The following is a 12,740-nucleotide window of genomic DNA, read 5'->3' as shown; positions in this document are numbered from 1 at the left end:
GATGCATCAACATGAAAAGTTAATTTACTCCACCAAACATGACTAGCGTCTAATGGAATGGAACGTTGGAGCATATTATACCTGGCTATTTCACATGCACAAGGTAGACCATGTGTTGTCCTAATCGTGCAACGACACTCAATATGGTCAATACCTACATACTTCACGCGATCATACTCTGCCATAATGTGATCTATTGTATTTTTGGACACAACACCATGCAAATTGGCGTATAATCTATTATTATATCGATGCACCTTTTGAATGATGCTATTTTCAAATGATGTTGTTATCTCATTGTGTTGTAATACAATCATGTTATTGATGGTTTCCCAAACGCTGCATATATCACCAATACTATCTTATAATATCATTTTCAAACTCAAATGCGCCGACTCAACCCTTTGTGTTGTGGTGTTCCCAAAGTACATAACTCTATTTGTCCATGCCTCAACAAACCTTTCCTTGTGAGGAATTAACCACTGCTCGTGTACATTATCATAAAAAATAGAACAACTACTACAAATTCCTTCAAAGATAGCCAACTTCATGTAGTACTAAGCCTCATCATAACTGTAAATAAGAGTCTCCCATGCCTCCATTATTTGCATCTGCTTCTTTTTTGGAAACACAGTTATCTTGCACTTGGTTTTGACATTCTTTAATATATGAAGCAAGCATAATAAATTCATTGCTTTTGGAAAAACATATTCAACTGCGTTCATCAAAGCAAGGTCTCTATCAGAAATGATGACTTCAACTTCACCACTTGTAATATGTTCTTTCACCATTTGTAGTGCCCACGTGAAGTTATCAGCACACTCAGTCTGCAGATATGCAAATCCCACACAAAAATGTCATTTCAGTAGATGTAACACCAATAATCTCAAGTAACGGCATTTGATACCTACAAGTCTTGTATGTGCTATCCATAATCAATACTATGTGAAAATTATTTACAAGAGTGATAGCGTCTGGATGGGCCCAAAATATGTCCCTCAACTCGTTTGAAACTTCTACCTTCCTATATTGATAGACGTGTTTGATGTGCATCTATTACCTCTAAGTGATGAACGATATGCTTGACGTGCATTTAAACTTGATTTATTGTCGTCTAATTTTCAACGTTATGATCCCTTAGTGTCATTAAAATATATTTTGGTTTTACCAAGTTCTTCGTCATATCACCAAGTATATTTTTCTCGTCTTGATACAATCGGCCTAAGAAAGAATGACCAATCAGTTTTTTGGCCAATTTGTGGTTATGGAGACCACATATTACATGCAGATACCATCCATCACCAACACTTGATCGTGTTTCTCTCAATCTAAATAGACATTCACACTTTTCTAGTCCAATCACTCCTCATAAGATTATGATTCTTCCAATGTCTATATTTACCACTTCTTTTACAACCAAGAATTAATTTTGTCTTTGTTCTTGGTAGTGTTGTCGCAGTTTCAGATCTAAAAATAACAACGACAATTCCATTTTCCTTTCTAACATTTCTAGCCCATTTCAATAAATCATCTCGTGTATCAAATATCATGTCGGTGGTAAACACATCAGTCAAATCAATCGTAATAGGTTCAACTCTGTCATTCATATCGTCAAAATTAGGTTCCAAATCATCATACATTTCTTCAAAATTAAGATCCAAATCATCATACATTTCATCAAAATCATGTTCCAAACCTTCATACATTTCGTCACTGTTGTCTCCCCCTTGATCCATTTAACTCATCCAAAAAATATAACATAAAAAACCCTAACACCTAAATCCACAAAAAAAAAATCACAATTATAAGATACATGAACTCAGTTAATGTATCAAATACGTGAATTGAATTCAAGTAAACATACGAACTCAGTTCACGTAAGACTCATATGTTTCAATAATCTTAGAATTTTTGAAGAAGGTTGTATGTATTGAAGTCTTCTACCAATGAAGAGTGGTTGGAAAAATAAATCAAAATTTATCTAGAATTTTTTCTAGGAAACTTCAAGATTCAAAGAGAACTCTAAAAAGTAAAAATGATTTAATTAAGCTTTGAGGAAAAATTTGTCAACAAAATCGAGAAAGAATATAGCTAAATAATTACTCTTTAATACCATATTTGGTTGATATATAGCTAAATAATTACTCTTTAATACCATATTTGGTTGATTTAAGTCATTAAGACATATGAAAAAAAAAATTTGACTCTAATTGAGATAGTTAATTACATCAAGAATTATGTATAATCAACTAGATAAACAACAATTAACTAATGTAACTAACTAACAAATCTAACTGATTAACTAACTAAATATCTAATATTGATTAACAAAATTGAATGCGACAAGAACATATCATACATGTAATCGAAAAACATAAATCGAGTATTTCCGGAATTGATTAACATCAGAGAAGTTGTTGAAACAATACCATCCAAAAACATTTCCAATCATCTCCAAAATTTATATAATATTTAGTATTTGTCATTGTGGATAAATCTCTATTCAATTTCTTCTCATATTAGAAAAATAATTAATTAGACTATTATGAGTAGTTAATATTTTTGATAGAGTTATTGGTCAATACTCCTTATTTATAGCTATTCAGTTATGGTTTATTAATATGTAAACCCAATTTGTATTATTTGACTAATATAATAAATAATAATGACATTTATTTCGTAATATGGTATCAGAGCGCAAAACAAAAACAAAATTTTCGTCCATACCTTCTGCACATACCTCGTCATTCATCGTTTTTTTCATCATCGTCTTCAAACGATCACAAATTTTTTCTTCCTCCCTTCCTCCCAATTTCATCACAAGATGAACATTCACAACGATCTTTCTGATGTTCCTTTACAACCACCACCATCACCGGTCGTTCAAGATCCAATCCTAAACCCACGAAATCCTTATTATCTAAACCCCGGTGAGAATCCCGGCGCGGTTCTTATTGCTCCTCCCCTAAACGATCACAACTACTACAACTGGAGTCGTTCTATGAAACAAGCTCTTTCCTCCAAAAACCAACTTTCTTTCATCAATGGTTAGCTCCCACAACCGTCTACCACTATTTGCATTGACAGTGCCTTCGATCTATGGAACGACATCCGTGAAAGATTTACAAAAGGTAACCATTTTCGATTTTTTGTCTTGCTTCGTGATTTACATTCCATTAAATAGGGTGAAAGATCCCTTTCTACCTATTTTACGGATATGAAGATCATTTGAGATGAATTAGATGATCTAAGACCTACACCTTCTTGTACATGTTCAACTCTCTGTTCTTGCAAACTTAGTTATGCAGTCCGCACCTACAAACATGATGAATATGTAATATATTTTTTGAAAGGCCTAAATGATTCTTACCAATATGTTAGATACTTCTCATGGATCCTTTGCCTTCAATTACCAAGGTTTATTCTCTTGTTATTCAACAAGATATAACACCTATTCCCGCTCACAATGATTCCACCATATGTGCTGTTAATTCTACCAATTTTGGGCAAGGGAAAGGAAACCATATTTCAAGTAGAGGTCGTGGTAAAGGAACTCAAAATTCTATGCTTTGTACTCATTGCAAGAAAACAAATCATACCATCAAAAATTGTTATTTTAAACACGGTTTTCCCCTTGGGTATACCTCTAAAAACCAATCCACCAACACTAACATGATATCTATTAGTTATGACCCAAAGAACAATACTAATTCTCCCTCAAATAATCAAGTTGGCGATTCCATACATATATCTAAAGATGATTACAAATATTTGATTACTCTTCTTCAAACATCCAATAATGAATCAATCAAACAAAACTCTAATGATACAACTCAACATGTTGTTTCTAGTATCTCAACATGTTGTTTCTAGTATTTGACAATCAGGTAACTATTGTGATCCTCTTTCTTTTTGGATTTTAGATTTAGGGGCTTCTGACCATGTTTGCCCCTTTATACAATCTTTTTCAACTATTAAGCAAATATCTCTTATTTCAATAAAATTTCCAGATGGCAATACTATTACTGCTCATTTATCTGGAAATGTGTATTTCAATTCATACTTGTATCTCACTGATGTTTTATTTATCCCTCAATTCAAATTTAGTTTAATTTCAATTTTTAAACTAACCAAAACTCTTAATTGTCAATTAGTTTTCTCACATTTGTCTTGTGATTTTCAGGATTTACATACAATGAAGATGATTAGGCATGTTGAGTTATTAAACAACCTTTACATTCTCAATCTATCCCCCAAAATCATTCTTGATAGTAGTATCACTGCTAATGTTGATAATTCTTGCATTACATCTGTTGTTTTGCCTTTTATGATCAATACTTGTATTAACAATGACAATTTTGATGTTTGGCATTTTAGGTTAGGTCATCCATCACGTGTTGTTTTACAGCAACTTTGTAAGAATTTTCCTTACATTTCTATGAATAAAAATCAGATTTGTGATAGTTGTCACTATGCTAAACAATGTTGATTACCTTTTAATCATAGTCTTACTACTACTTCTCATATTTTTGAAATGTTACACATGGATATTTGGGGACCCATAGGTGTTCCTTCTTTGCATGGGCATCGTTACTTTCTTACCATTATAGATGATTACTGTCGACACACTTGGATTCATCTCTTAAAACAAAAATCTGAAACTAGAATATGCATTAAGGATTTTATAAACATGGTTTCCACCCAATTTTCTGTACAAATTAAAATAATTAGGTCTGATAATGGGGCTGAATTTTTAATGCATTCCTTTTATTCCGATCTAGGAATTATACATCAAACTTCATGTGTGGAAACTCCACAACAAAACTCCATTGTTGAACGAAAACATAGACATCTTTTGAATGTCATTAGGGCTTTATTGTTTCATGCTAAATTGCCTAAATGTTTTTGGTCTTATGCTTTGTCCCATGTTGTTTTTCTTATAAATCGATTGCCTACTCCTACTCTAAATAATTTCACACTTTTTGAAAAATTATACCATAAGCCACCAACCTTTCTTGACATAAAGGTTTTTGGTTGCTTATCTTTTGACTCAACTATTCTTCAAAACATAACCAAGTTAGATCCAAGGGAAAGAAAATGCGTTTTTCTTGGATACAGGTTTGGCACAAAAGGTTATTTATTATTTGATTTACATAATACGAATATTTTCATTTCTAGACATGTTATTTTTCATGAATCTGTCTTTCCTTTTCATCAAACAAATTATGTTCACACTTCCAATGATCCTAATGTTTTTAATTATGAGATATCTCTTACATATGATCTTTTTAGTTTCCTTGATTTACCACAATCTAATGTGATTGTTTCTCATACTGGTAACAATATGCATTCTCATGACAATTTTTATACTTATACCAATACATCTAATATAGCTGCCATGCCTAATGAATTTGATGTCATTACATATGATTCTACTCATATAATTCTCAACTTGATAACCAAGCCATTAGAAAATCTGATAGGCTTAAAAATCCTCCATCTTATTTGAATGATTATTACTTGAATAATATTTTGAGAACTGAATGTGTTCCACATGTTATACAGCTTTACAATGGCATTTCATCATCTCATAAGCATTTCATTGCATCCATTTCTACTCATTTTGAACCCACTAATTATAAACAAGCTATTAAAGATTCAGCTTGGATCCATGCCATGAATAATGAATTGACAACTTTGGATGGAAATCAGACTTCGGTGATTACTGATTTACCTCCAGGTAAGAAGCCCATTGGGTGTAAATGGGTTTATAAAATAAAGTTTAATTATGATGGAACAATAGAAAGGTATAAAGCTCGTCTTATAGCAAAAGGATTTACTCAAATCGAAGGTATAAATTTTTTTTATAGTTATTCTCCAGTTGCGAAATTAACTACGGTTAGGGTTTTTTTATCTATTGCCTCATCTCCTAATAAAGTCTGTAAACTTTTAAAATCTTTATATGGTTTAAAACAATCTAGTAGACAATGGTTTGCAAAATTGTCTTCTGCATTAATCTCAAACGGGTTTAGTCAATTTGCCTATGATCATTCTCTGTTCAGAGAAAATATGCTTTGGACATATTATCCAACACTGGACTTCTGGCAGCAAAGCCCTCCTCCACACCAATGCAGAAACACACCAGGCTGATCAACACAAATGGCACACCTCTCTCTGATCCAACGTCATTTCGAAGATTAATTGGTCAACTCATTTATCTCACAACAACAAGACCATATATTAGCTTCACCGTCCAACAACTAAGTCAATTTATGACTAAACCAGCCACTACTCATCATGCGACAACTCTTCTCTATTGCGACAGCCAATCCGCTCGCCACATCACCAACAATTCTTCTTTCCATGAAAGATCCAAACATATTGAAATCGACTGCCACATTGTGAGAGAGAAACTACAACAACAACTTTTCAAACTTATGCCTATTACTTCTTCTAAACAACTTGTTGATGTTTTTCACAAAATCTTTAGATCCTAATATTTGTAACACTTTAATAAGCAAGCTAGTGAGTGTAGCTAGGAATGATTAGCATACACCCACTAGCTTGGGATATTAGAAAAATAATTAATTAGGCTATTATGAGTAGTTAATATTTTTGATAGAGTTATTGATCAATACTTCTTATTTATAGCTATTCAGTTATGGTTTATTAATATATAAACCCAATTTGTATTCTTTGACTAATATAAAAAATAATAATGACATTTATTCTGTAATATCTCGATGTCTTATAAGGCTCAAAATGGATATATAGTATTTACGGTGTTATAGAGTGAAACTGTTAGAACTCGTTTAAATTTCAGTCACACAAATTTAACAAAAAATAAAGATTGGAGTTCCTTCCCCTTTTTTAGGATATCACAATGTATATATTTATCATGCCACAACAGAATTATGACACTTCAACAAAAATAACATTTAAACAAAACTAATAGAAAATCAGAAGTTAATTAAAAAAATTAAGATAACAATCAGAAATATGATTCAAGAATATCAATATATTTTCATTTTTTTATTTAAAATTAATGTGAATGAAATAAGTAAAATGGAAAATGACATAAAAAGTTGATGTTATATGTATTTATTGTAAATCTATCTGTTCAAGTGCAGTTGCATAACCGGTTTAAAGTTAAAGTATGCGGTCTATCTACTTCTCTTTCAAAAATATTTTTATTTATTTAATAATAGAGTATCATTTTTTATTTATTAAAATATTATATAAATTTAATATTATCTCAATAAATATTAAATCAATTGAACTTTATTATAATTATATTAATTTAATAAATAATTTAAAATATAAATTTTAACTTTAAAATATGAATCACACTATTCAATAGTATAAAAAAAAGAGGAATATTTTATTGAATCAGAGATTATAGATAAATATCGAATGTTAAAATTTTTTATATAAATTTTCTTAAAAATAAACGTTCAAGACGATATTATTCATCATTTTACATTCAAAAGTTATCCAATAGATGAATTAAAAGATGGTTGATTTATTCTTGTAAATTATTCAATATTCTTCTTAGTATAGTAAATTAGCTAATGATGGTAATAGAAATTGAAAAAATATTAATTATAAATTGAGAAATCATGAGACAAGTATTAAACACATTGCTAACAATAGAAATATTAGTTATAAATTCAAAAATCATGAAAACGAATAGTAAAAACATTGCTAACATAAGTTTTTGAATTGGTACAACATATACACTATTTTATTCTTCAACTAAAAGATGAAAAATTTAAATGAGTTATTGATGTTGATGTAGAACAGTTGAAATATTTTATTTTATTTTTTGAAAAATATAAAGAAAATTAATTTAAAAATATCATAATTTCCACTGAATAAATTTTCTATAATTATTAAATAAAATATTAATAATTTATTTATTAAATTTTAAATTTTTATTTTAGCTTTTATGTCTCATAGTGTGTTGAGTTGAACTTGTACACCGAAAGTTATTCTTCATCATATTTTTAATTACAACCTTTTGAAGGTTTGGACATAGAAATATCTTTCTAGCGTTGCTATGTGGACAATATAATCTCATTATATTGTATTTTCATTTGATTTTCATAAATAATGCATTTTATCTTCTATTATTATTGTTGTATTTTCCTTTGATTTCAAAAATAATACATTTTATCTTCTATTATTATTGTTAATTTCACATGTAATGCATTTTATGATGTTGGGTTCGCATCACACATTGGTAGGACTTTTCCGAAAGTGTCTATAACTTCAAATAGGAAAAACTCATGCACAAATTACGAAGAAGTAGTCAATCTGAAGTTTGAATTTGCATTTTTACATATTAAAAATTCCTAAAGCTACCATATAAATTGTACTTAAAGGATTTAAGACCATTCATTCTTATATTTGTTATTAACAATTATTTAAATAAAGATAACTTAATGTAAATAGTAGATGAAATAAATAGTTTTAATGAACCTAAAATTTTATAGTATTTAATTTTTAAGAAAATTTATTTATTTCAAAATTTATTTATTTCAAAATTTATTTATTATTATATTTTATTTTATGATAATAATTACATTACAGTCACAAACTTACATTTAATTTGAAATTTTGTCCTTTTTTTTTCTTCTAAAAAAAACAGATGGATTTCTAATCTCTCAAGCCCAACCCACATTCTTTCAAATAAGCCCATCATTCATTAAAGAAAAAAAATTGAACATTTTCATTTCATCGTTTTACAATTTAAAACCCTAAAAGAACAAAACGAAGCAGCTACCCATCAAATCAAACCAAGACTTAGATTCCACTCACATAACTCAACTTTACTCGCCGGAAAACGCACTCAAAATTCTTCGCCGGCCGCCACAAACAGTGTGTAACTCCACCGATATCTTTTTTCCCTTTTTTTTAATATATTTTTCGAATTTTCTTCACCGCTATTGTTTGATTTCTGTTATTTTTACATGTTATAGAAATTGTAGAATGCGAAAATCAATTTTTTCAATTATATGATAGTTTTAAGTTGATAATGAACATCACAATTTTATTAATCGAGATGGATTTGATTTTAGCTGAAATAATATGTTGAAGTTTTAATCGGTTGTTAATAAGATTTTTGGAGAAATTTTCGTAGCTTAGATGGGAGAAAATTGTTGCAAGTTTCTTATAAGGTTTTATTAATTTGTAGATAACACTGTTCTTTATTTTACTAGGTTTGATAAGTTGTTATATGCTTTTAAGTTTGTGTTTGTTTTTTGTTTCTAAGGTTTCGGTGTTGATGTCGTCTTAAGGCTATTTGAATTGACTTATTTGAGCTTATCTATTTGTATAAATACTTGTAAGTATGTTTGAGAGAGGTTATGAAAATAGCTTATGACATGTCTATAAGCTATTTTTGGCTAATTTTCACAATTATCTATGATAGCTTATGAAAACAAGTTGTAGTTTACAGCTTATATTAAAACAGTTTGATTTTATTTTATTGTGTTATAGAAACTGCTTATACATAAGCGCTTATGGTATAAGCTGTTTATCCAAACAGACCTTTAATAGGATTTCTGAGCTTATTTTTAACATGTTCTGGTTGTCTTTAGTATGTGCGTAACTTTTGAATATTTATACACACACCCACCCACCAGTGTTGTCAATTGCGGATCACTTAAAAAATAGTGGTTTTTTTGAATTTTTCTATGCTATAGACGCCATTTGTCTACACTTTGTATTAAAAAAGTGTATTGTAGAACAATAGCAATTTGTTCAAATTCCAGTACATTATAGTGTTGCTAAATCTGTTATTTGACACCACTGATAGAGACACACACATATTGTCATCCATATAGCTTAGTTTACTCTTATGTTGAATGAATACCGTACTTTCTGACTATTATTCTCGTTGTACTGAAACTCTGGGGAAATAGAAGCTCTTTCGTCAATGGGAGATTCTGAGGATGCCTTTCCATCATCAAAGAAAAGGGCTGCTGGACGGGAGCTCACCCGAGACACTCCTCTTGACGATGATGAGGAAGATTCCGCTGACCTTGATGCTGGAACTTTCAAGAGAGCCAGTGATGAGGTTCTGGCAACACGAAGAATAATCAAAGTAGCACGTCGCCAGCAGACTAATTCTGCTCCTTCTTCAAACCCTTTTGCTGCAATACGGTTGGCTGCTCCTGCGGAATCCAACGCCAAGCCTGGTGAAGCTGCTACCGTAACACAACCAGAGAAAGCTAAAGATGAAGAAACTAAGCAGCCAGAGGGCGAAACTCGTGAGGTGGAGGACAAATCTACTTCAAATAACGATGCTGCAGAAAAAAGCAATGAAAAGAAGGAGCTTGCCGAGAAGGAGAGTGATGGTGACAACAAGTCGAAGGTAGATAATGAACAGAGTAAGGACGGAAATAAGATTGAAAATGAGGATAAGAAGAATGCTGCTGATAAGGAGAGTGTGAGTGTGAATGATATAGAACAATCTACGGAAGAAAAAAATACCGAGAACAATGATAAGAACGAAAATAGTGAAAGCAAGGATAAGGAAGATAACAAAGTAAGTAACGAGCCTACTGCTGAAGGTGGCGCTTTAAAATCATTTCAACAGCTTTCGAGTAGTCAAAATGCCTTCACAGGTCTTGCTGGAACCGGATTTTCTTCTTCTCTGTTTTCTTTCGGACCTATATCAAGTGACGGGTCTGCTTTGGGTAGTGGGTCCGGTTCTATATTTGGAATGAAAACTGACAGGCCTTTGGGTCTGGGTTTATCTAACACTGGAAGTTCTGTTACTAAGAGCGATGGAAGTGGCGTCTCAACACTGCAGGAAGTTGTCGTTGAAACTGGCGAAGAAAATGAGGAAGTAGTTTTCAATGCAGATTCAGTGTTGTTTGAATTTGCAGACGGTGGTTGGAAGGAACGTGGAAAGGGAGAGGTGAAAGTCAATGTAACTAGTGGAACAGAAAAGAAAGCAAGAGTTCTTATGAGGTCTAGAGGAAATTACAGACTGATTTTAAACGCCCGGCTTTACCCTGAAATGAAACTCACAAATATGGAGAAGAAAGGGGTTACCTTTGCGCCAGCAGACTAATCCTGCTCCTTCTTCACACCCTTTTGCTGCAATCCGGTTGGCTGCCCCTGCTGAATCCAACGCCAAGCCTGGTGAAGCTGCTACCGTAACACAACCAGAGAAAGCTAAAGATGAAGAAACTAAGCAGCCAGAGGGCGAAACTCGTGAGGTGGAGGACAAATCTACTTCAAATAACGATGCTGCAGAAAAAAGCAATGAAAAGAAGGAGCTTGCCGAGAAGGAGAGTGATGGTGACAACAAGTCGAAGGTAGATAATGAACAGAGTAAGGACGGAAATAAGATTGAAAATGAGGATAAGAAGAATGCTGCTGATAAGGAGAGTGTGAGTGTGAATGATATAGAACAATCTACGGAAGAAAAAAATACCGAGAACAATGATAAGAACGAAAATAGTGAAAGCAAGGATAAGGAAGATAACAAAGTAAGTAACGAGCCTACTGCTGAAGGTGGCGCTTTAAAATCATTTCAACAGCTTTCGAGTAGTCAAAATGCCTTCACAGGTCTTGCTGGAACCGGATTTTCTTCTTCTCTGTTTTCTTTCGGACCTATATCAAGTGACGGGTCTGCTTTGGGTAGTGGGTCCGGTTCTATATTTGGAATGAAAACTGACAGGCCTTTGGGTCTGGGTTTATCTAACACTGGAAGTTCTGTTACTAAGAGCGATGGAAGTGGCGTCTCAACACTGCAGGAAGTTGTCGTTGAAACTGGCGAAGAAAATGAGGAAGTAGTTTTCAATGCAGATTCAGTGTTGTTTGAATTTGCAGACGGTGGTTGGAAGGAACGTGGAAAGGGAGAGGTGAAAGTCAATGTAACTAGTGGAACAGAAAAGAAAGCAAGAGTTCTTATGAGGTCTAGAGGAAATTACAGACTGATTTTAAACGCCCGGCTTTACCCTGAAATGAAACTCACAAATATGGAGAAGAAAGGGGTTACCTTTGCTTGTGCAACTGAAGGGAAAGACTGTCTTTCGACATTTGCATTGAAGTTCAAAGATGGGTCCATAGTGGATGATTTTAAGACTGCTATCACAGCACATAAGGGTGAGGCGGCGTATCCAGTTATCAAGACCCCAGAAAATTCTCCCAAGGCTTGTGATGTTTGAGCTATGTATCATCACACTCACTTTATACTCAATTTTCTCACAAAGTCACTCTCCTTAGCTGTTATTTTGTTGTTGTTATTATGCCTTTGTATGGCAGAGTTAATCATATTTGAGACTTTGTTGTACTTTAATTTGAGTCAAACCTGCAAGTGGTAGAGGGTTTTAATGTTTGGATAAATCTTGGATCTATAATACAAGAACATTTGTTACTGAAAACTATATATATTGTTGTTTAAATTTCAAGTTAGATGGGTTCACTTTTAGAATAGTCAAAATTAATTATGAACCATATACTTGATTTTGACATATTTAGATACTATCGAGGAAAATTGATTTTGTCTTTAGAATTAATTATAATATGACCTAGAATTTGCAGTTTAAGTTTAAACGAAATTTTTACCCTGAACTTTATTGGTTAATTCATTTTGAAATATTGAAATATAAATTATTTTATGTTGAATTTACTTTTAGTTAAAAAATTCAGAATTATAAAATTAATTTATTTAAAATCAATTTTAATTATTATTGAATTTAATGCGCTAGGTATGAGTTTAA

General features: G+C 31.9%; 1 protein-coding gene across 1 annotated transcript; it reads left to right on the top strand.

The window, feature by feature from the left end:
- Positions 1-8,740: 8,740 nt before the first annotated feature.
- On the top strand, positions 8,741-12,404 carry LOC101493122 (uncharacterized). Its single transcript, XM_027335431.2, is given in 3 exon segments — positions 8,741-8,880; positions 9,927-11,073; positions 11,075-12,404. Coding segments are annotated over 2 exon segments (2,244 nt in total). The 5' UTR covers positions 8,741-8,880; positions 9,927-9,940; the 3' UTR covers positions 12,186-12,404.
- Positions 12,405-12,740: the final 336 nt, after the last annotated feature.

Source organism: Cicer arietinum, chromosome 6 (assembly GCF_000331145.2).
Source record: "Cicer arietinum cultivar CDC Frontier isolate Library 1 chromosome 6, Cicar.CDCFrontier_v2.0, whole genome shotgun sequence".
In the NCBI taxonomy this organism is placed as follows: Eukaryota; Viridiplantae; Streptophyta; class Magnoliopsida; order Fabales; family Fabaceae; genus Cicer; species Cicer arietinum.
Note: the sequence above shows the minus strand (reverse complement) of the source record. Positions and strands in the feature narration are given on the sequence as shown.